This window comes from Camponotus vicinus, unplaced genomic scaffold (assembly GCF_025532165.1).
Source record: "Camponotus vicinus isolate PSW18456_S1 unplaced genomic scaffold, iyCamVici1.0 SCAF_14, whole genome shotgun sequence".
Lineage (NCBI taxonomy): Eukaryota > Metazoa > Arthropoda > Insecta > Hymenoptera > Formicidae > Camponotus > Camponotus vicinus.
The window spans coordinates 5596516-5622889 of record NW_028141950.1 but is presented as its reverse complement, the minus strand read 5'-3'; the positions used below and the strand labels follow the sequence as shown (position 1 = coordinate 5622889).

Below are 26374 nucleotides of genomic sequence, written 5' to 3'. Positions count from 1 at the left end.
TAAAGCTCATAAGGCAAACTTTGAATACATCATGTCAAGAAACGCTTATATTATTGTAAAGGTTTCAAAACTTTGGATAATATTTTGTTTATTTTTCAAACTCTTTCTTTCTGTCCAGTTCATCTAAGAGAGAGAGAGAGAGAGAGAGAAAACAAACAAATTTATTTACTCTTTTTTAAAATTTTAAAATTTTTTATCTAGAAATACTTGTAGAAATACTAGAAACTTTTTATCTTTCTTCTAATCTTCTATATTATTCTCAAGAATTATTGTTTATAATTTTTTAATATACTTTTAATGCCTTTTTGGCTTCTTTATGATGATAAAGAGGCCTGGGACACCAGAAAACCATTATAGTGATATTAGACATTATAAGGACATTAGACAATTATAATAAAAAGTTCAATTAATAAGAGACTTCGGTTGTTTCTAAGATACTTTTTTTCATAATGATTAAATATGAGGACCGACTATTTCCTACTTGGCGCACATATTCCGAATTAGATATATGTAGCAAAAAAATTATCACATAATTAAACACAAGAAAAAAAATATATACATACATATAATACATATCATTTGTTTTAATTATGTGATTTGTAGTAAAAAATGAATCACGTGAGAAAGTAGGAAATGAGTCAATATAAAAAAGTATTTTAAAAATCGGCACATTTTATTCCTTTCATTTCAATATCTTGTGTAAATTTCACATATTTTTTATAGCCTTCAAATTAATTTTATTAGAATATGGTGTTCTTTTATATGTTCTTTCTTATTCACGTGATTATAGTAACCTACAAAAAAATATATTAACGTACTAACGTATGTTAGTAACAACAATACTAACAACAACACAGCAACAACAACAACACATCAACAACAATACAGTTAATATTACACGTATTACAGTATAGTATACATATCGGCTGATATGGAATTTTTTGATTTCTTTGATAACAAGAATCAACTTTTTCAAATATTCGTCATCATTTTTCCTAGCCATCCCCTTGATATCATATCGTTGTTTTTTATTACATTTAATTATAATTAATTTTTTTAATTTAAAGGAAAATTTTATAAAATTTCATTAGTGGACAATAAATACTTATCTGATATTTTGAAATTAAAAATTAGTTTTTCATTATAAAAAGGGGCAAGTACAGAAAACATTTTGTATACTGTAAATATATTATGTGTAATATTATATTATGCATTACAATTATGTTATTCATATTTTACGCGATAACATAAGAGAGTGCATAAGAGTGTGTTCTGCATGAAAGATGAGATTTTTTTAATTTTTTAATTTATTATTTATTTATTATTTATTTTTGTGTGTGTCTTAATTTTGCTTAAAATATAAAAAAAGGTAAAAAAAATTTAAAAATTAGAAAATATTAAAAAAAGTTAAAAAGATTTAAAAAATAGAATTTAAAAAAATTAAAAGTTTAAAAAGAGGTTATATATATGAACGTGTAAAATACATAAATATAACTTTAATATAGTTATAATATAGCTATAATAATAAATATAACAAATATAATATAATAAATATATATAGAATTTTATACAGCATTAAAATTTAAATCTTCTGTAAAGATTTTTTTTCAAAAATTATAAATAGATTATAAAAAATATTTGTGAAAAAAGAAGAAAAAAAGATGTGTATAAACCGTATCTCTTATTAATTAATGTAAGTGTATAACATAATTTTAGGTAGTTTAGGTGCATTTTATGATCTAATTTCTTATTTATTTTCAATTCATCCAGATATTTATCCTGTCTTAGATTGTTCCATTCATCTACCGTTCTATTTAAGATCATCTTAATGATAGTCGATCATCATAATGATGTTTATTTATAGGGCCCCTATATCTATTTATATAACCCTATATAACCCTATTTATAGGGTTTTTAGGAACACTGTTATGTGTTCCCTATAAGTGTACCCTATAAGTAGGTTATATATTGCCCTGTTCCTGTTGCCTATAAGGAACATTGTCTCTACACTACTTAAGACGGTCTTGAAATAAGAACGAAGAAATAAAGACTATGAGTACTGGCATTAATCTTGATCATTATTATGATTATATATATATATATATATATATATATATATATATATATATATATATATGTATCCTTCAATTTTCTTGGTTAACATTTTTATGAATGTTGGCTGCATTTATTTGTAACCACATTTCATCAGCCACAAAAATACTTTTATCTCACAAAAATACAGACAACTAATTTTACCAGCTTTTAACTTGGTAGTTTCGATTGCGACTATCAATATATAGGTTCGTTTCATTTATATATATAATATATTAATTATTCTCTTCTAACTTGTATGATCGATATATAAACAATAGACATGTATATATAAACGATATAAATAATAGAAATCTAATTTTCTTTAAATTCCAATCTAAAAAATACTTTTAATTTATAGATGACTCATAAACCGTCATACAAACGACTCATATCAGAATAACTTATATGCGGCTTTTTTCATTTTAAACTGTACAATACAAAGGTGAGTTTTTCATTTTCTGTTCAACTTTCATGTATATTAAATGCTTAATAATTGCTAAATAAAATACTTTTTCACTGAGTCGAAAACATCAAGTGATACGTGAAAAAAATAGGGAGAAAGAGTTTCAATCATCTTATTATATAAGAAATTCTTAAAGAAAGTGTGAAATGTTATAAAAATATTGAAAGATGTTACAAAGAGAAAATGATAGTGTATGCTTTTACTCTGTATTTCGGTTGAAGAATGTTTTTAACAACGGATACATCGTTAGAAAATAATCAAAATAATGTTGAAATAAGTGTAGCAAAAAATCCTATTTTATATTAAATAATATTGATTCAGACGAGCAAGATGTATATTTGAATTTATATGTATATTTATTCCAAAAATAATTGTCTCTTAATCGTGGAATCATGTAAGTCATTTTAGATCATTAGCTTCAAAGTATAAAAATTTACAGTTTTGTGTTCACAATAATGACATAAACTATATCCTATTCTTATAATGTTTTAGCAGGCTTTTGCATTAAAGTTTATGCTAAGAGTCGCACGATCAGCTGTTTACGTTATCGTACATGTTATTTTTAATGGATGGAAAATATATTTAATGAAATGTTAATATAATATCTATATAAATTGTCTATGAATATGTATTTCTAGAAAATACATATATATACGTGTGTGTGTGTGTGTGTGTGTGTGTGTCTGTGTGTGTGTCTGTGTGTGTGTGTGCGCGCGCGTAGTTCTTATTATGTGAATCTCATTTGTAGTAGATAATTTAATTATCATTGATTATAATTGCATTAGTATCGATCGCAATCGTGAATCATGAAACGTTAATTCTATCATTGCATTATGCGATTATTCTTATATTATTTGTTTATTTTAATTATGTTACCAAACACAATCAAAGATTTGAGGAAACTACAATATATCCAATTTTATATTTTAAAATTAATATTCAATTTAAAAAAGAAAATAGATATTCAGTTTCATAGATATATTCTCGATTTAATGCATCTATCTTTTGTATGAAGGAAAATTTCCATAAATATGTTTACAGTAAATAATAAATTCTTTTTAATTCCCGAAATGATTGTGAAACGACTTGGACTTTACGCCATTTGAGCGCACACAAAAACAAACGTTCCGTAAAATCTCTTATCACAGGGAATACCGGAGGTAGGGGAAATGCGTTGATTACAGCTGCTGCCTTCAATTATATATCATTGATTATAGTCTGATCTGTTGTGTCTTGTCTGATCTCGGATATCATGCATTTGGTGAAGTGTCATACAACAATTTGTTTGGATAGAAAAAAGAAAATAGATATTCAGTTTCATAGCATAGAAAAACACGAAGACGATTTCGCAGTGCGTTAATTGTGCGTTATATAATTAAATGTTTCTCCTATCTTGTGTTCTACCTGCAACCATTGTCTTCTTGAAATAATTTACATACGTCGATGTATTCTGTGCGATAATTGTAGTTAGTATATACTAATTCTAATCAGTATATTGTCTAACTTGATATCTAATCACTATATTGTCTATCTTGATATCGTAAACATTTGATGAGGAAAATGAATTTCTTGAAAAAGTTTTTCTTAGATTAATATATTCATGTTTATCATTTCTCTCTTATTTATGTACAGTTTATTAATTTTACTATCAAGAATGTTTTCTGTTTTAATGAACAAATTCTGAGAACATATAGAAATATTTAAAATTAAAAAAATTTTTCCTTGGATATTTCTATATTTCTTTAGAATTTATCCATAAAATCTGAAATATTTTGTATTATGTAATTTATTGTATAGTTATCTTTTTACTTTTAAAGTAATTTAATTCCAAATAGATAAGATATCAAAAATAATCTTTTTATATAGAGATAATATTTTTGTAGTAAAAGATAGATATATGTTTTTTTCAAAAGAAATGTAATTAAAAGTCGTAATGTTTTTACAAGTTATTAAATTTTATCATTGAATATATTATCATTAAATATCAATTTTACATATTTAAATGTTTGAAAAAATCTGATGCTTTAAAAATAATTTTAATTTAAAATTCAGTTTCGTAGAATTATCTCTTTAAAATTTAATTTTCCAACAATAATTTTCAGAATATTTCAGTTTATAATTCTTTCCAAAAGCTAGTTGATAAGTAGAAAATATCATTTTTCTTCAGATATTTTTGTACTTTTATTACTTTGCATCATGCGAAACAATAACGAAAAATCGAGCGATTAATTCTAAATGTCGTTAAAGGATTTTAAATTAGCATATTTATAACACTAGAATTTGAAATAATTTTATAAAATGTTTATTCAATTATTTTCTATTTATTTAACAAAATTAATAATAATCTAAATTAAAAGTCGTGAAGTTTTTACAAGTTTTACAAAAGGAAATATGCTTGCCTCAATATGTATTGTTATTTTAAATATAATACGTTGCGATTTTATAAGTACGTGACTTATTTACGTATGTGTTTGTCTAGCTCGGACTTAGTATATAAACAACATGAGCATGGCAGACGCGATTGAGCTAGCACTGCTGCGTGTTGCCTAAGACGTTAGCTTTTTACCTCTCTAATTTTTTAAGCAATAAGATATTTTTGTCGATTTGTGATTTATATGTATTTGTGAATATGCGATATGAGTCTAATACATAGTTTGCTCACTGAGATCGCCGAATCTGTTCTACAACACATCGGAAAACTTTGGTACTTTGTCAGCCCTAAGGAAACAACCTTCGAGTTCCCACAAGAGGTACCAGACTATCAGCAACAGGTAATGTTGTCTATAGAGAAATAAAAATTAAGAACACATCTTTATTCTCGCACATTTTCTTTTTATTAAGTTAAATTACATTTGTGTTATTTCATTTTGCATAATGTCATAATTTACATAATATTAATGCGTATGACACTTGAATCAATCAATCATTTGACTGAAGAACGCAGGAAAGATAATTTTATTCCGATAAAAATATAAATTTTATCAATAAGATATTGCTTGATGTTAAAAACTTGTGCAAAATATTAGTTATAAATTAGACATAAGCTATATTCTAATTTCATTTTTAATATTAAACTTGTAATTACAGAATAATTAAAAATATATGCATAATTTGAAATAATACATAAAAACTCGGTGTTAATTATATATTATTTTATATTATCATGTAAAAATAATAATAAATTGATAGAGTGATCTAGTATTTATTTGTATGTAACATGTTCATGTGATATTGATGTTTGATTTATAAAGTAAACAATTTTGAAAACAGTGAGCAACGAACGGTTTCAGAAACAATTTCAATTTCAAATAATTTTATAAAATGTTTATTCAATTATTTTCTGTTTATTATTTTATTTAACAAAATTAATAATAATCTAAATAAAAACAAAATATGCTTGCCTCAGTATGTGTTGTTTCAGTTTCAACTGATTTCATTTTTTCACTAGCATTGGACTCGAATCTGCGAGATTTTTCTTCAAATTTTATTTGATACGATTTATACAAAAGTAGCATGAACCAAATGCATGAGGAAGTAAATGTAAATTCGCAGCTGGCTTATTACGAACGCGACGAGTTGCTCGAATCGTTAGCATGCGCGCTATTTTTGTCGAGACCTCCTTCAAGAGTAGCGCTGATACATAAAACGATGCGTAAAATTTGATTTTCTGTAAGAACTTTTCATATGTATAGATATGGGTGCCATTTTTTCTTTTGCTGGTTCTGGAACAAATAATATTGCGAAAAAAAGGGTTTCGTTTGAATGATCAAATTACGTCGCTATCTCATTGGATGCTTTACGAAACTATTCGGTAAACATTTTCTCTTTATTATATGAATAATAAAAACATATAAAAATTATTAATTGTAAAAATATATATTAAAAAATTATAATATATAAATATTAATTATATAAGGATATATAAAGATTATATTTTAATTATAAATGATATATCTCTTTATTATAAAAAGAAGATTTATTCGAGATAAATAATTTTTTAATAAAACAGTTATAATGGCAATACGAGTCTAGTGTCGATGTTATAACACATTTATTTATATTACAATCAAATAAATATTGATATTAAAGCATACAAAGAGAGGATAGCGAACGTTTCGACCCTATTTTTGGGTCATCTTCAGCGCGAAAGTATATAATAAAAGATAATATAATAACAAAGTGTTTTATATCGGAGTCTGTTACAAAGGGTGCTGTTTAAAGCGATAATAAATGTCTCGGTATCTCATTATCTTGACGATGCTTCCAGGCATCGAAGATAATGACGCGCCGAGGAGATGAATAAAGACAACTTAACATCTCCGAAGACAAAGATCGACTCCGATACCGAGACATTTATTATCGCTTTAAACAGCACCCTTTGTAACAGACTCCGATATAAAACACTTTGTTATTATATTATCTTTTATTATATACTTTCGCGCTGAAGATGACCCAAAAATAGGGTCGAAACGTTCGCTATCCTCTCTTTGTATGCTTTAATATCAATATTTATTTGATTGTAATATAAATAAATGTGTTATAACATCGACACTAGACTCGTATTGCCATTATAACTGTTTTGTTAATTTGATATTTCGAGTCTTATATTTATTAATTTTTGTAATTTTTTAATATTATATTAAATGCTTATTTCCTAATTGTCTTTTAAATTGACTTCCAATAATTATTGTTATTGACAGCTGACAAATATAATTATCTATTTTCTATATTTTATGTCTATTTTATATTCTATTTTCTTTATAAAAAAAATGCTTAAGTAATCACATTATTATTTTATAAATGACATAAGTATAATTTTGTCCGTTTTTACATATCAAGAAAAAAATGATTCTGTATAATATAAAAAGCATAAAAAAGTAAACTGTAAAAGAGACAATAGATAAAAATGATAGAATGAAACATAAATATAATATAAAGCTTCGTTTGACAAATTTCGAAAAATTGTATTTGTTTGCTTCATAGAATCTTTTCCCGTGGTGTCGAGTATTATGCATACATCGCCATTTATGAGAGACTTGGCAAAGAATGGAATCTGCTAGCTTGGGATTCATTACGGACATGGTATATTTCCTTCGTTGCCGTGGACTTTTGTTACTATTGGGCTCATCGCAGTAATCATGGTTAAATTTCTAGCATTCGCCATCGTTGACATCTCTATATTACTTTTCTTTTTCGATAATTTAATGTGTTAACTTTTTCGACAATTTTTACAGAAGTCCACTTTTTGTGGTCCTATCATCAGGTGCATCACAGCAGCGAGGAGTTCAATCTCGCGGTTGGTCTGCGACAATCCATCCTACAACATTGGTGTAACTTTGTTAGTGTCACTTTGAAAATTCTTTTTATCGACAGCAAATTTCAACTATTAAAGGAATGAAATACTAATAAGAAATACTAATCAACATCTATTAAAAATAAGAATTAAAAAGAGATTAAAAGAAAATTGAAAAGAATTTTTTATTACTATAGGAGAGTTTGTTTGTTTATTTTTTTAAATATAAGTTTTATTTATTTCTTTAAACTTAGGAAATGTTTTTAAAATTAGAAAATATGAACTATACATCTCTTGTACGGTTACGTTTTAATTAAAATTTTCTTTGCAGGTGCTCTATTTGCCTCTCGCCTTCTTTATATCTCCGTCGCACTTTATGGTCCACAATCAACTCAACTTGATATATCAATTGTGGATTCATACAACACTCATTGGTGACCTCGGACCGCTCGAGTTGATTATTAATACGCCTAAGCATCATCGCGTTCATCACGGTAAATTAGACACTTAACTACTTAACTACTTAACTAGTCAGTACTTTTTCGCATAATTTGTCTTAACGAACACATTTTTTGCAACTGTAGGCTGCAATCTTTATTGCTTGGATAAGAATTATGGTGGCGTGCTTATAATATGGGATCGATTATTTGGTACGTTCCAAGAGGAAAAACGTAAAGAAGAGATAATTTATGGCTTGGTGGTTAATGTTGAATCATTTAACTCATTTTATCTGCAGGTAGAAATTTTCGGCAGTGAGCTTTTACATAATTGATGTACCCCTGGTAGACAATATTTGAAAGAAAATGAGTTTTTTTACATATACAATACAAAGTGTGTAACAAGATTTAAAATTTTTATGCATGAATATTTACTAAGATTATTAATAAGTAAAGTTTATTAATATGTAAAAAAATTGAAAAGTAAAATTAATATTTGAAGGAGAAAATAAATATAAATAAATAAAAATAAAAATAAAAATAAATATAAATTTATGTATAATAAATATATATTTATTATCTTATAATATAGATATTGTTACTATTCGTTACATATACAATACAAAGTGTGTAACAAGATTTAAAATTTTTATGCATGAATATTTACTAAGATTATTAATAAGTAAAGTTTATTAATATGTAAAAAAATTGAAAAGTAAAATTAATATTTGAAGGAGAAAATAAATATAAATAAATAAAAATAAAAATAAAAATAAATATAAATTTATGTATAATAAATATATATTTATTATCTTATAATATAGATATTGTTACTATTCGTATAATTACTTTTTGCCTTCAATATCGTAGGTGTTCTATTTAATGAATTTAATTAAAAAAAGTATAAGTATGGTTACCTGGGTTGATAAGCTGGCTGTTTTTTGGAAGGGTCCTAGCTGGTTTCCAGGGTTACCACGTTTAGGTTTAGACGAATTTAAAATAAAAGTAAGAGATAAAACTATATCGCATGTTATATACAAACAATGCTTGATCAATTTTAAATCAACAAAAAAATTTTAATATTTATTATAATATTATTTTATTTATATTATTTTGATATTTATTATAATAAACTTTATACTATTTTTAATATTCTGCTTTCTTATCTTATACTTTTTTAGGTGGAATCCAGAGCCGTATACGATCCTCAGATATCAGTATGGCAGAAATTATATATAACAGTGCAATTTTTAATAATCTTTTTAAATCATTTCCAACTATATAATGAGGTAAGTTCTGATTTCATTTGCTAAATTTTCAACAAAACAAAAAGTTTCCGAGTAATACTTTTATCAAAATAAATCTTGGACTCAATTAATTAATAATATTGAAAGATTTTACTTTGAAGAAGATTAATTTAAACGAATTATGTGTGTCAAATTTATAATAAATAATAAAATAAATATAATATATATATATATATATATAAAATTTTATTGTCTAAAAAATTGTTAGATATAATAAAAAAATTTTTAAATTTGAAAAAAATTATTGGAAAACTTCTCTCCACTTTATATTATTATTTTTAATTTTCTGTACTTATAATAATATCATTGCATAATATATTCAATTAATATAGATATTAATAAGCTTAACACATCTTCGGATTAGAGTTTATGCATAGAATCGTATAGGAATAAATCAGCTATTTATGTTGTCATAGAAACTTCTTCTTCTATACTAGAAACTATTCTTAGTGAAGAGCATTAGTTTCTTTGTGGCTACGGATCTCGTATAATTTTCTTTGTAACTCAAAAGTTATTTCTTGAAGAATACGATAAGCAAAAATAAATTTGAATGCATGAATGCGCGTAATACAGATATAATATATAATTTTTTATAAAAAAATATATATTTAAAAAACGTATAAATAATTATATCTTCTTGTATCTTGGTTTATCGAGTAGATCAGCTGTTTTGTGTCATTGAAGGATAACTTGAATAGCAATATTATTTTGATTTATTATTTGATATTGATATAATACTGATCGGAAATCGGACACATTATCAAAAAGTCATTATCCTTGATTTCAATTTTATTTTCAGAATTTAGATGGTGTTTGGATAAAATATACATTGATAAACAACTTAATCGCTCTCATCAGCATCGGTTTGTTATTTGACAAGTATGCGTTTATATATCCCGGTATTATTGAACTTGTACGCTGCGTGACTTATGTGTACTGTACGCATGAAATGAATTCAAATAATTTAATCGATTACTTGACATATTACGCATATGCATTTCATCTGATTTTTGTTTGGATACCTTATTTTATATATAAAATTTATGCATTTGTATAAACTTTTATTTATGGGTGCACATATGTTATTGAAAATTGATTAAAATTGATAAATTGATTAATTGAAAGAAGATTAAGAATTTGTGTATAATAATAATATTTATATAATATTATTTGTATATAATATTATATAATATTATTAATTTTATGTGCAACATTGTTAATATTCTCGATAGTAAACGTTTGCTTTTCCCACTTTTTTAATCATGTGAATCGACAAATGAATCGACTTCGCTTTAGGGAAATAAATATTCACGTATAAATTTCAGATAATGCACAGATGTATATTTTCATCGTTATAAGGAAACAATCTTTTTTCAAATGACATTATTAACTCGTAATAATATACATTACATGTGTAAACATAATTGATAACATTGTAATTCTGCATTTATATGTATATTAAAAAAAACAAATATAATAACTTATAAAACAATTATTGAGTCGTTTAAATAGAAATGTATATATCTTTTGCTGCTTTCCGTAATGTTACATGTGTCCTAAATATTATATTCGCATATAAAATTTTCTATTTAGATATAATATATGTATCTGTTCTCCTTTATGTAAACATGCGCTACAGCTAGCATTATTATTGTATTTTTGAATTTCGCAAATGTCGTTTGAAATCATTACAAAGAGAGTACATGAAATATATTATAAAATTTTACGAAAAAGCGCATCCCCACAAAGACATCTCGTAATCAAAATACGTTATAAAACACGTTACAATAGTACAGTGTCGTACGCGTTATAATGTAGAACATGTAAGTAGCACTTGAAAATATACGTTCAATAAATGCAACTCAATTCATGCGATAAAGTTTTCGAAAATAGTTAAGCAAGAGATAGTTCGCATTTTCTTATAAACAGCAAAAATTCTTACAACAAACGTCCGTTCAAATTTAATAATGAAAAACAAGCAAGCCGATCCACTCCGCTTTCTTATCCCGCGCGCGCAACAATATTATATCTTGAATATAGTAACTATCTTTTTTTTAATTTAAGCATAATATAAATTGTTTTTTAGAAGACATCGCGTAAAACAAAGACAAATGCAATGGTATTCTTGTATATCCACAATGCACAAGTTCTTTAGTACATTATACAATATTTAATATCATGTTTTACATGTAAAGCTTTTCGAATTATTCGATAATATATTCATGAAGTCGTGGCAAAAGTCCTTCTTGATGGTCCACTATCTGTAAAAAACAAAATAAAACAATTGATTTATTAATAACAGCAATTTAGAATAGGTAGTTTTATAATTTGTTGGTTTTTATTAGCTCACATTAAAATTTATTATCATGAATCATTTCAAAGATAAAATTATTATAAAATATAATAATTAATATCGTACAAATAATTATATTTTTTATTATATTCTATTTTTATTACATTTATCTTTTACATTTTTCACGATATTTATTTTTTGTAATATTGATTGAACGAGAAGAATTAGATTTTGTCTATTTACTAAAGTGTATCATTTGCGAATCTCTTCCAATTTTGATTTTTGAATTTGTGTGTTTTATTTATACTTTATTAATATTTTATTAATCTTTTTTTATTTATCTTTTTTATAGCTTATTAATATCTTATTAGTCTTTTTTATATCTTATTAATACATCACATTAGCCTTTGAAAATCGTATCGTTTAATCAATTTTTGTAATAAAATTTTTTAGAGATATTTGGAATAATTTTCTGTAGGGATCACATTATACAAATAAACATTTCTATAATTTTTTTTTGTTAAAGTAAAAAAACCTGAAATTAATTTACGATAAAAGTATAATATAGGTACTTATTTATATATATATATATATATATATATATATATATATATATATATATATATATATATATAAAATATCAGATTAAGTATGATTAATTTTCTTACCTACGAGAATTATCCTATGTATCGCTACTTGGTAATGTTTTCGTTTTGCCATTTCTAGCGTCAGTCTCCGTCGAAAGTGCTTGTCTGACAGAGCTGTCGACCACCGATTCTTCCTCCGCGCGATGGCCGTTACTGTCGCTGCTTCTTTCAGACACTCCGACATCTTGTTGCTCCAACAAAGGCATTTCAAGAGAATCCGAGGAGATGCGTCTCGCGCTTCCGGCGAATTGCCCGGGAACGTCCGACGGCGTTTCCTTCGCGTCCTTCGCAACGTTGTTCAACGAGTCCGAGCTCAAGGACGGAAAGTCCAAGGTCGTCTTCATCTCGAGGGAGTCGGAGCTTCGACACAACGGATGCTTCTTCTCCGCGTTCTCCTCCAACTCTAAGGAATCCGTACTGGTCTCCATGACATTGGTCTCCTTCTGAATCGCTCGAGCCTCTTCGAATTCTTCCGTCTCCTCCGGAAGTGTTTCCGGAACCGGTTGGACTCCGATGACTCTCTCGGCATCGGTGATCTCGATTTGCGAGATGTCCTCCGTGGTGTCGTCCTGCCGATCGAGCTTCTCCACGTTGGACTGCGCGATCCGTATTATCTCGTCGATCTCCTTTATCCTCTTCTCGTAATCGTCCGATCCGGAAGTGCTAGGATTGAACGAACCGGTTGCACTGGTATCCGTCCTCGAACGCGGCAGATTCTCCATTTTGTACTTGTTTTCCGGACTCTCGTGCTCCAGCAGTTCCTCCTCCTCGCGGGCCCGCAGTTCCATCAGATGAGCCTCCCGGCAGGCTTTCTCGAGGCCCTCAAAGTCCTTTAACGACGACAACGAGATGTCGTCGCCGTGACCCGAGCGACCGGTCATGTATCTCCTCGGAAGGCTGCCGTTGTTAACGGAATCCTGCGAGCCGCATTGCAATCTCCGCGAGTTCTCGGCCGCCATGGTGCTCTCCAAGTGCTCGAATTCTTGCAGCGAGGTCAAGGACACGGTATCGTGATCCGTGGACTTGTTGAAGTACTTCTTCCCGAGGACGTCGTAATCCGGCGTGCTGCCGAAACTGCCGCGCATACTTCCCACGCTGCCTATAGACTCCTTATGACTGCCCAAGCTGCCTACCCTGCTGCTGCCGGCCTCGAAATCCGTGATCTCTTCCTCCTTGATATCCTCGAGCGGCCCGCGATCGTACTCGATGTCGTAGACTCGCGGGTCCGCCTGGAATTGCATCTCTATCCACTTCTTGCCCTCGTACGGTTCCTCGTCGGAGTAGGACTGGGATTGATCGTCGTTTGATGCCTGAGGCGGACTCTCCTCGGTGTCGAAGTCGAACAGATCGTTCTTGGAGGCCTGACTTGTTGACACTTGCTCCTCTTTGTTCTCCGTCATCAGATTTTCCAGATCACGGTCGTATTGCTTACCGGACGTTTGAGGTATCGAGCTAATACGAATACTCTTGCCCTCGGAGTCTAATTCCTCTGCCTCCCGCCCGACTTCCTCGATTACCACGAAATCGTCGATGATGTCGGGCTTGTCTACAAGCTCGAACGAATCGCTATCGGGCGAGTGACGTTCGGACCTGTCCTTCTCTATGACTGTGTCAAAGGACATTCCCGATGCCGAAGATAGAGACATGCTGGCCTGCTGTAGCATCGAGTGGACGGATGTTGTCTGCATCACCGGCTCGAGACCTTCATCTCCGGCAGTTTCCACGTCTAATCTCTGTTCCGCATCCGTTGTCTCGACGTCTTTCTCTTCTTCCAGACCCTCCGCCTCTTCCAAATCTTCCTCGAGCTCCTCGCTATCACTGGGCCTGGTGACTCGCGTCGAGATTACCTGCGTACATACGCTTTGAATTCCGTCCTCGGACACGCGTGACGTCATTATGTCAACCGACTGAAGAGCACCAGGCGCTTCCATAGAGGTAGATGTGGCCGAATCCGCAACTTTAACCTGATTCTCTTCCAATACGTCGTCCATGGACTCTGCTTCCAGACTGACGTCGTCCATGATTTGTTGGAAGATCATTTCGGACGAGCGCTTCATGCGACAAGGTATATGACTGTCGATTTTATCCATAGTTTCGTCCATTGGTATCTCTTCGCTCCCGGAAGAATCTGATGCTTCGACCAACTCCTGCTCCGCGTCCAGTGCACTCTCCAGGTTCTCGTCTATCTCATCTTCATCGTCGTCAGCTTCCTCGGATGGTACCAGAGTTTCTGACAGCTCGCTAGTGCTATCGATACTGCCGAGATGACCTGAGCTAAGAGAATTCAAGGACTTCATAGATTCGCGGGAACTCAATGAACTCACCGCAGTCTGGTACTCTTGTGACGTCGGCAACGTCTTTGAGCCTTCGTGTTCAATCGACATCATCGCCGTCTCGTATTCCGAAGCAGTCCCAGATTGCACACCGCCCGCTGCAGATTGCATCGCCTCGACGTCGGACGAACTAGGTCTACTTCCGCTCTCGTATTCACAGGATTGATAGTTGCTCTCGCCAGAACTTGAACCGACATCAGCCTCGCTCTCAGAAGTTTTCACTCTCTTCGATATTCTGCTCGGCTTGTGACGTCTTCTGGGTACCGGATGAGGCGGCGCCAAAGAATAGCTATCATCTCTGTTATCGATGTCCGAACTAATGTCTGATGATCTACTAATGGGAAGCGGACTAGGACGACCCTCGTCTTCATCCTCCTGTTGATCGTCTTGAAGGGTTAGTACGGTTTCCTTTTCTTCTCGCTTTTCAATATCAATTTCAGATGCTTGGACCACAGTAACTGATTTGTCCTCAGTGACTGCGGCTGCTTGAACGATGGACTTATCGTCGATAGTGTCTCTTGCTTCTTCCTGTTTTACCTCCTCGAGTTCTTGAGTTTTTGCGACCGGCAATTCACTTTGCGTTGTAGTTTCAGTCTCGGCTTCCGGTTCAACCTCCGCAGGAACGTGTTCAATGGACGGTGGTTTGTACAAAAACGGTAAATCATTCGGAATTGATTCCGGCTGGAGTTTGAACTGAAATTCTGAAGGCGAATCTTTTATCTGAAACACAGTCTGACTGTTTTCACTCAGCTCCTCTATCAAATCTTGTCTAGCCGCTTCCAAGGACTCCTTTACCTCGGCGATTTCTTTCTTTACCACTTGATCCAAGACCGTTATCGCGTACCGCGCGCTCAGATCGACGCTCTGTAGATCGTCTTTCTTTATTTTCAAGGCACAAGTATCGGAGGGAGGCGCCATCGATTTGCTGGGTTTATCATGCTTATCAGTAGTCTTTTCCATGTGTCGTTTATATTCCTCGCTAGGAGGTTTAATTTTCGTCAGATAAGTCTCTGTCCATTCTTTCAACACGTCGTCAACTCTCGCACATTTTGATACTTCCTGTTTTTTAGAATCTTTCTCAGCTTCGACAGTTGTTTTTATCTCTTCTTTGACTTCTGATTTTTCTATTTTTTCAGCCGCAGACTCAATATCCTTTTGTGCTTCTTCGACTGCAATATGCGTGGAATCTTCTATTTCTTTCTTTATCGGAGACGCTTTACTAGTGTCTTCCAATTCAGTTTCTACTTGCACTGCAGAAATCTCTTGTTGAAAAGACTCTGTATCTGCCTCCTGAAGTTTAATCTCCGCAATTTTCGCAAATACATATTCAGTTAAATCTTTTGCTTCCTCTTCTTTCATAGGTATCTCTTCCGTGACAGCTTCGGTAATACTCGTTTCCAGATCAAAATCCTCGCGAGATATTGATTGACGTAGACCGACCGCATCTTCCTCTGTCGGCGTTTTAGCATCGTATTCTCGTTTCAGGGTATCCACCAACTCTTGACAAGTAACATCTAATTTATTTTCTATCAGTTCGTTGTCGAAATCTGGCTCGGTTACTGATTCGATCACCGGTTCGACCACTGGCTCGATCACCGGTTCGGCCACTGGCTCGATCACCGGTTCGGCCACCGGGATCACGGTGAATTTTGTAATCTTAGTTGTAGTAGTCGTGACGACCACGTTAACATCACTACTGGTAACGGATTCTTTAACAGACTCGATGACACTGATATCCTCCGAAGACTTGGTCACGGATTCTTGTTCCAAGTCCACGGACTCATCCTGAGAGGAGGTACGAGCACGTCGTATGGACGTCTCATATTCTTCCAATTCCTGATTGAATACTTGAGAAGGTTGCAAAGTTTCCGATATCTCAATCTTTTCGTCGCCGATCATCCAGTTGACCGGCTTGATCTCCAGGTCGTGCACGAGCTTTGTCCTCGGAGAAACCAACGGCGGACTCTCAATCTCGAAACTATCCGCTCTATGTCTGTCTCCTGCGTCATATTCTTTCGACGAAATAGTCGTGGAAGATACGTGCTCGTGACTCGGAGGATAGTCCACATTAACGTCTTCGGAGACTGTGCTAGAACTGACGGTCGCGTCCTTTTCCTGTGCAATCTTCTCCAAAGAATCTACTGCTGCGCTCTCGTGCAAAGACGCTACATCTTTGCTGGTCTGTTCGGATATCTTGTGCTCGTCCAGTTCTAAAGATGGCATGTCGACCGAGTCCTGACGGCTGTCTACGCCCGGCTCCAGGATCTCTAATACTCTAGCGCCCGAGATTTCCGACACTATCTTATCTTTTGAAAGAGTAGTATCGCTATATATGTCTTTCTGAAGCGGTTCGATATGACCGCTCGATCTATCAGAACGAAGTTTTTCAGATTGTGGACTGGATGTAGGCTTAGATAAGTCTTCCAATTCTCCAGTATCGACATCGATTGTCTCTTCGAGTTCAATCTGCTCGGATATACTGCTGGGACTCATAGTGATGTCTCTGTCTTGGAATTTAGCTTGCGAAGACGGTAAGCTTTCTTCTCGATCATGCGATGATTCTTCGTCTTTTGTTATATCCTCGCTAAAGCTGATACTGTCTCTGGTAGATTCTTTCTCGAATGTTTCTTCTTGTATGGATGTTTTTGACAGCGCTGCTTCAATCGGATGATCCGCTTTGCTTTCTGTCAATTGTTCGTCGAAAGATTTTTTTATCATACTTTCAAACTTTCTTGTCAAATCGTCAGCCAGTTTTTCGTGATCGGTATCGATGCTCTCGGTCATTAGTTGATCGAGATATTTTTTACTCAACATCTGAGGTTTTAATCCCGATGTCGATGATCTTTTCTCGATCTCGCTCTCAATTGACTGTATCAAATCTTCCGCTATATTTCGCGCTTCCATTTCTTTAGCGATCAATTGCTCTCTCTCTTCCAAGGATTCCGGAACTTTTTTACTCTGAAATTGTGTATCTTCTTCAGCCTTCTCAGTTGAATCCGACTTGTACTTTTGACTAGGTATAAACTGTTCAACTTTAAAACTCTCCAAATTCTCTTTATAAGATTGTCCTTGCGCGAGCATTTCAACCTTTCCTATTTTTTCGTCTTTAGCGGCTTCGGGTGACTCTTTAATGTTTTCTACTTCCTTTGTGTCGTCTTTTTTAATTCTGATTGCCACATCTACATCACTTTCTCTGATTCTACTAGTTCCAGACTTCTCCATCGCAGTTCCCTTTTTATCTTCCAACAGTTTGAACAATTCTTCCTTCTTACTCTCCGCTCTGGACTCGGAAGCGCTGGCATCTATCACTTCTTTACCTTCTGTCACGTTCATCGACATTTTCTGCATAGCAGTTTTGTCCACCTCCTCGCTCTTGCTCTTCTTCTCTTCTATCGTCTCAGCCGGTGACTCCTTAGTCAGCTTAGACTCGGAAGACTTCTTTCTTTCTACTTTCTCCTTCTCCTCGTGAGTTATAAATTTATCCGCTCCACTGGAGATCTCTGACGAAAGTATCTCCTTCTTCTCTATCTTACTTGTAGCCTTGGTATCGATCTTCGAAGTGACGGTAGCGAAATCTTTATCTTTCATGGCGCTTATATCTTCGAACATTTTGAATGCGTCCTGCGCGTCAGTGAAAGTCTTGGAAAACGTTTGCGTCTTGCTCTTCGTGGTCGAGCGTTCCTCGTGTCGCGAAGTGACTTCCTCGCTAGATGTTTTCTCGGTAACTGTGATAGTCTCGCCATCCTTTTGTCCCGGCAAATCCTTCTTCGTGTCCTTTTCTTTCATCGCTGCTCCTTCTACGATGCGTTTAGGTATGCGAGACTCAAATTCCTTTTTCTTGCCGGATGGTGAAACGATATCCTTCTCCTTTTCCGGGCTCTTTTCCTCTTTATCCGTTGTTTTAACTCTTGCTTCTTTCTGGCTCTTATCCTTCTCTGCCATTGATGTTGAAATCGGGATGCGAGACTCTTTTTTTATTTGTTTGACTTCCGTGTCAACAGAGGGTTTCGTCTCTTTCTCGAGATTAATGTCAGCCACTTGTTTGGCAATTATCTCTTCCACTTTCTGCAACATTTCAGACGCTTCTCCTTTGAACGATGATTTATCTTCGAATTTTTTATCTTGTTTTTCTTCGATCTTTTCCATTCGTAATTTCTCAATGTCTTCTGGGAAACTCTTCTCAAACATTTTCGTTTCCATACTAATTTCCGGGATTTGTGTAACCGATTTGTCGCCGTTTGCACCTTCAATTTGCACTGATTTAAGGACCTGTTCCTGCACCAGAGTTCCGTCTTTCTGCACTGTATAGATAATTGTTGTCTCCTCCGTTATTATTTTCCTTCCGGACATCTTTTCCTTCACGATCTCTTTGCTATGTGGTGTTTCCGGTCTTGACTGTACGACTTCTTGAACGACATCCGTAGATACATCCGGTTTCTCTTGTGTCTTGATCTCTTCTGTAACCGCAGTATACGTTGAGATATCTGGCTTTGTATCTGAAATGTGAATTTCTTCCTGGAGCATCTTTATCGGTTTTGTAATTTCTTCTTTAGTTTCTTTTTTAATTTGCTGCTGAATATCTTCTTTTACTTCGTGTTCTTTTACAATTTCTTCTGGGTGTATTTTTACCTCTTCCGTTTTCGTGTCTGCCGAAATGGTCTTAACTATTACTTCTTCTGGTTTTTCTAATTCCTTCATTTCGCTTAACTCTTTTTCGTCCTGCGGCCTATCGGTTTTCAATGATACCTCCTCCGCATATTTCAACGATTGCGTTTCCTCAGCGAGCTCTCTTTCCTTATTCAGTAACTCTTTGCAAATCTCCATCACTGGCTGAACTACCATCTTCTGAACTTCCTCGCGTACGTCTTTACCCTCATCTGTATCCTTTTCCTTTTTATCGATATCTTTCGTCTCTTTCGACCATTTGGTATCCTCCGTAGCAACTTTCAAAATCTTTTCAATCTCCCTCGATTCCGCCACGTGCTTCTCTTCGATGTCGATGTCCCTTTTTGTTACGTCCTCCGTGCGACCTTTTTGATCGTCGATCGACTTGCCTCTGAAGAGAGGCAGCTTGTCCTTCTCGGACTCTTGCTGCTGCAACCTCGGCGTGGTCTTCGCCTCCTTCATCTCCTTCTGTATCTGCTCCTCGAAGTAATGCGCCTTTTCCGCCACCGAACACTCCGAGATATCCGGCAGGTTGATGTCCTCGATGGTCTCCGATCTCATGACGTCCGAGATTCCCTCCGTCGTCCCGTCGCCCTCCTCGGATACGATGTTTGGTAGACACGACTCGCTGTCGCTCTCGTTGATGGTCAGTTGGGAGGCCCTCGAGACCTCGGATTCGGAGCGCTGATAACTTTCGCGCTTCCTCGAAATATCCTCCCAGAACTTGCGCTTCTCCGAGTACGTTTGCCTTTCGAGTTCGGGCGATAGGTCCGATTCCGATTGGCCGGCGCCTACTTTATTGGGATAACTAGCATCTACGGATTCTAGGGGACAAGCCGCTTTTTGTGCAAAGGATTCGTGGATAGCGGCATCTAGAACAACCAAGAATTATGCTCACATTACTTTTTATTAAGCACGTCGTTATAATAGCTGGGATACATTGTGTCTCTATTTTTTTACAGTATTGTTCCTTTATATTCACAGCGAGATCTGGCGATCGAGAACTTTCGTATCGCAAACCCTTCATTCTCTTATTTTCCTCATTTTCTTTTCTTTTCTGTGCAGTCGTCGCAGGTACAAGATGTACTAAAGTCATAATTGAAACCGCAAAATGCAAAACAGCGTGAAATCTCGAGAAATCCTACGTTTCAGATAGAGATGTGATTTTTTTTTATTGAGACAAGTACAATATGATATATAACAATGATTCGTATAATAAAATCGAAAAATAAATTTGTTCTGTTTTACATTCGACGGCTTTAATTCATCGTAAAGTACAGCTTATAACAAGTATCGAATGTAATATTACCGCGCGTATCGCGTGCGCACGTATGACTATTATTTTTATTATATATTTCTGAGGTATATGTATAAGAGAATAGAAATTATTAGATTCATCATATGCACAATATAATTTGAATTTGATTAACTGCATTCAACCAAAGAAATAATCCATAAATATTTAGAAAATAAATTTCTCCATGTTGTTCTTGCACATACAACGACTTGATTTTAAAGAAAAAGAAAAAATAATACTATTGACAAGAAAAGAAAATATCGACGTAATTATCTATGTACGTATTTACATATTATATATCATATAATTATAATTATATGTATGTATATATGTATATATGTGTGTTTATTTATATCGGAAAATTTCTCTAGTCTGCGGAGACATACTCTTTTGCATTAATATCCCATATGGTTGTCTATGATAATGTTGAGGACGGCAGTTCGGTCTGCAAGTATAACAAGTACACATATTGCGTTATTATCGGTTTTATAACGAAAACATAAGAATTAATTTGTCGATAATCGTTCCACGCGCATCGCATTATTATCCGATTATTTATAAATAGATGAATAATATTTCCGATACATTTATAACTGTTATATAAGCGGACTTCTTTGAACAAGAAACACTATTTTAAATGAATTGATGCAATTAATATTGTTTTTCGAAAATTAATTATATCGTATTTTTTATTTTGCTTAAAATATTACATTTGCCCCATCAACAATTTAATAGGCACGGTGCAAAAAGAAAAACGTAAGAACTGCGACAAACTACATAAGGTATCGCATAGGAATTACCCAGAAAATAATGTTCCTGTTATTATAGTACATTTTACATGATATATTTTTTTGATGATTTTTATTTAGGTATATGTATTATATATTTATTCCAAAATTAACACCATAATGGAAATAAGTATATTTCTTATCTTTAAGTATTATAATTTTTTTAAATAATTATAGTTTTTTTAAGTAATTTTACTTGATTCATCTTCATGAAAAAAACATTTGCTGTGAAAAAATCAGAATTACTTTCGCGGAGAGCGGTAAAGAAAAATAAGAAAATAATATTAACATAAAGCTAATTTAAGAATAACATATGCTGGTTTTATGGGAAACATCACAATGTTAAATATCTATAAACTTTGTATCGCCTAACTTCTTATATTTTCTTGATCATATTTCTGAAACTTTTGACAGCTGCTTGGATGTTATAGAAATATTTCCTACAGGAAAAATTCTAATATATTCTATTTATCTTCAAAACTTCCTACTGAATGGAAAGAAAACTTTTTGCATTTAACAATGTTATGCAACTCTCGTTGTGTAAGTATATCAAATCCCATTAGACGTCTTCAGTGACTTTACCCAATCACATTGTGATCGATAGCTCCTTACAATAGTCCATTAATCATTTTTACAGTGACATCTTGATATTCTGTTAATGGTATGTTAATTTTTGCATGTATGATCGGAGAAATCATGGAAATTGCTCGAGACCTTGATTCCAAGAATTATCGTTTCATATAATTATATTTCATATAATTTTTTCCAATCTATTTTAAATATATTTTAATTTCTTTTTCTCAGCAACAATTCTGTTTAATCGACGTCCTCAACATCGGTATGGCAATCGCTGGCAGCCTCGTCGACATCCGGCACGTGCAGAGTATTCTCCGTTTTGTTGGTCATGACAGTTTGGGATGCGGACAGGATGTCTTCATACACGTCGTCATATATGTGACTGCAAGCGGCTGCTTCGTCCAGCTTAGCCTCGTCCTCGGACGCTTCCATATCCTCGCTGTCGGTGGGCACATCTGACACGTCCTCAGCATCTCTTTTGTCGATGGAGATCTGTTCGCGTGACAATCGATTTCGCACTTCTACGGAAAACGGCCCGTCGCCCTCCTTAGTTGTGATCATCTCGTCGGCTAACTCCAAGATGTCCGATCTCGGTGCAACGTAGATTGTTGGCTCGATATCTTCATCGCCTTCTATGTCCTCCAGATCCGTCTCTCCTTGATAATTGTTGTCGATAACGGTCAGATTGCCTCTGGTGTTCTTCTCCTCGATTTCCGTGTCCTTCTCGTCGCTGTAAATCTCATCGACGTCAGTGAGGTTCTCCACGAAGCTGTTGCGTCTCGATCGAGATCTGGCCTCACTGTCCGCTATGAGATAATCGAGATTATCGTTGATTGTCGCCTCGGAAGATTTGGTGTCCTCCGTACCAGTGATAGAGATTAACGGACTGTCCATCTGCAAAGTTTGCGTGGCCTTGAGTTTGTCCACTTTGTTGGTAATCATTGTCAACTCGCCCTCGGAATCCGTATCGGAAAAGTGAAACGACGCATTGCTCATCGTGGCGTTCAAGCGTTTTCTGGCAGACCTGGATTTACGTTTGATCTTCGTTCCAGAGGAACAATCTTTCTCGTTCGCTTGACTATTCTGCTTCGTTATGGCACGATCGTGCTCTTTCGTCGCCATGTCTGCTCGATTTCTTATACGATTCTAACGTGTCGATAGTAAGTACAAACTACTAATGAACTTAAAAATATCTGAAACTGAAAAGTGTAAGGAAAAAGAAATTAACATCAACACAAAATAAAGTTTCAAATAAATTATTTAAGGCAAATAAAAAAACATAACTGAAGATTTTTCAGAGCAAAAATAAAAAGAGCTCGTCAATCATACGATCTATTTTAGAGGCATATGCAACTTTATATTTAAAAATTAAAATTTTATAAATTGTAGATTTATTTGTTTTCCTGTCAATTTTAATTAATCAAATAGGTGAAAAGAAAAGATTAGGGAAAAATATAATTAACAAATGTCAAAACTGAAAAGACACTCACGTTTTGACAATTGCGTGCTTGAAATTGGATGCTTGAAAGAAAGATGAGATATGAAATTTGCACCATTCCCTTCGTCAACATAGATTGAACTAAAGAAGTCCGCCACCAATAGTTTCAAGCATGATGCTGTTACGTTTAATTAAATTAGGGAAGCCTCATCCAATTCTTAAGCTGTAAGCCGATTATCTTTCTCCCCTTAAATAAAAATAGATCGAATTTTACGTCGGTTTTAAGTCTCAAGAAACAATATTCGACAATGATCTTCCTTCCTTCCTCGTCAAAAAGTATTTTTCTTTTTTCTATCTTGCACACGAACGACCTACGTCGCCAGATCTTTCTCTAGATATCGCTTTATTCCTTTCGGTAGACGTGAACGATATAAAAATATCTTGACGTAACACAAAACATTTCTTGACGAGACACACACAGACTCACACAGATAAACATACACACACTTAATGCTCCATTACACAAGTTCTCTTTTTGCACCTTGCATTTTTAGTGTCATAAGCGAAATTGATTTTGAAGTCACAGGACATTTCCAATTAGAATAATTCAATCTTCTCGGAATACTTGATATATCCGCACATGTATTTTATATAAGAGAAGTATCCTATTTTTCTATTTCCTACGGTTTTGATATCATACCTGTTTGTTCCTTTTGTAAGGTGTCGGTTATGAATTTCTTTTCCGATGGCGATGTTTCTTTAGGCTTGTCAGTTTTCTCCATTTGTTCCATTTTGTACTTTGATTTATAATAATCTAATTTTTGATTTATGATATTAGAATCTTCGTAACCTGTAATAATAATACAAAAAATCATTAGTAACGATAAAATATACAAATGTCGCCTAGAAGTATTCCTTTTTGAGTAAAGATAAAAAGAGTAAAGGGAGGAGATGAATAATTCTTTTCGATCAATCTTAATTTTATTATCAAAAAAAGAATTTCTTAATTTTCTTATATATATCACAAAATAATTCGTAATTGTTTTATAAAAAACAGAAAATATAATATGAAAATATTCAACATTTTAATAAGACACAGATGTAGGATGCATAGATAATGGTAATGCATTAATTTTAGAAAAAATTAATTTTTAAATAATTAATTATGCACAGCACATGAATTTTTTTCGTCCGTTTTCTTCAAGGGGATAAATTTTACTAATATTAAATTTTGAATTGAAATTTATTTAGATTTAATATAGAACCAAGAAAAATTATCTTTTTAAATTTGTGTTTTATATGAGAATCTTATTAATCTCATAATTGTTGTTACAAATTGTTTAATCGTAGAATGAAATAAATAAATAATTTTGAAATGGCTATATTAAAATTAGAATTATTATTTGTAATTGTTCTGTCACATATTTTCGGGAAAAAGTAGACGATTTCGCAAGGGAATATGTCCCGCATATTTTTTTTCTGCATTAGAGAATATTCAGTAAGCGTACCTTTTAACTTCTTCTCCATCGCATCTTTAATAATAGTTTCGGGAAGGACAATATTTAACACACAAATAGGCTGCTGAGGTGGTTCTCCTTTAGCCACTTTTGGCTCTCTCATGAATAACATCCTCGCTACCGGATCCAGTAATGGATCCTTTACTTTAACGTGGAACGATAATCGATTCTGTCGGAAAGCCTTGAATGTGAATTTCAATTGCACTCCGGACTTTGTTACTGGCACTAAATTTCCACTAAACTCGATATAAAGATCTTTTCCATCGAGTGCCTATTAAATAAATATTACAAGAATAATAATATTAATACTGATATTAATTGACATGTTATAATTAGTGAGTCTTAAACTTGTAATAAAAATAATTTTGTTAAAAACGAAAAATAAATATATTAATATTTATTTTATTTATATTATTTAAAATATATAAAAATTTAAATAGAGACAAAAGAATATTTTATGAAAGTTAATAAATTAAATCTAATAACAATATATAAGTCAATAAAAATTATAAATTATTTCTTGTACATTAAATTAACGTTGTTCAAAGATTTTGACAATCAAAATAGCTTAACAATTATTGTATTATATCATAAGAATACCTCAACGTCGCGACTCTTAACGATTTCTGTAAATTCCTCTTGCCTTTCCAAGGTATGCATGCCTTCTTTGCCGTCAGTCATGCACAATATCCTTAATGTGGCTTCCAACACGTCCATCCTCTTTGAATAAATTATGAAACTGTGGAGGAAGAAGCATTTATTTATTTTACCGTGAAAATTAAGTAATCGCTGTTACGAATCATGTTACGAAAAATCGCTTACTTCGTTATATACGGCACGTGTAAAGATTCCATATACAATTCCGTTGCCATTTTCGGTACCGCGCCGATATTTCTGCAATCCATCAACCAAAATCTGGCTGAAACGGTAGTGGTGAACGATACTTTATCATTCATGAAAGTTAACGGCGTAGAACCAGTAACGTCCTCCCATTGGGACTCGTTAGTTCCACCTAAAATTAACAAATTTTTATTAATACAGCAACATTATAAAAATAGAAAAGAGAAAAAATATTCATTTTATAAAATATAATTTACAATATATTCTTGAATTTTTTTCTGTTAATAAAATATTCGAGAAAAAAATGCAATAATTATTTATGGCTAATATAATATCAATAATTTTTCAATGAATTTAATAGATTTTTCAATAAATTTAAACAGCTA

The 26374-nt window shown here is 33.0% G+C and overlaps 2 protein-coding genes across 8 annotated transcripts in view; one reads left to right on the top strand and one right to left on the bottom strand.

The window, feature by feature from the left end:
• Positions 1-4755: 4755 nt before the first annotated feature.
• LOC145965162 (alkylglycerol monooxygenase) lies at positions 4756-11778 on the top strand. The gene is made up of 9 exons (XM_083088539.1): positions 4756-5328; positions 6250-6368; positions 7541-7698; positions 7792-7895; positions 8182-8344; positions 8435-8586; positions 9158-9292; positions 9469-9576; positions 10394-11778. The coding sequence occupies exons 1-9, from the start codon at positions 5194-5196 to the stop codon at positions 10649-10651; spliced, it is 1332 nt and encodes a 443-aa protein (XP_082944665.1). The 5' UTR covers positions 4756-5193; the 3' UTR covers positions 10652-11778.
• The window catches only part of LOC145965147 (uncharacterized), a 30347-nt gene continuing 14886 nt past the window's right edge, over positions 10914-26374 (bottom strand). For all 7 annotated transcript variants that reach the window (XM_083088507.1, XM_083088510.1, XM_083088508.1 and 4 more), the window contains 6 exons: positions 25971-26160; positions 25749-25887; positions 25140-25419; positions 24332-24481; positions 12556-20404; positions 10914-11855 (listed from right to left, as the gene is read on the bottom strand). In XM_083088507.1, coding sequence (XP_082944633.1) covers positions 12570-20404; positions 24332-24481; positions 25140-25419; positions 25749-25887; positions 25971-26160 — 8594 coding nt within the window. In that variant the 3' untranslated portion in view covers positions 10914-11855; positions 12556-12569. The remainder of the gene's footprint in view (positions 11856-12555; positions 20405-24331; positions 24482-25139; positions 25420-25748; positions 25888-25970; positions 26161-26374) is intronic.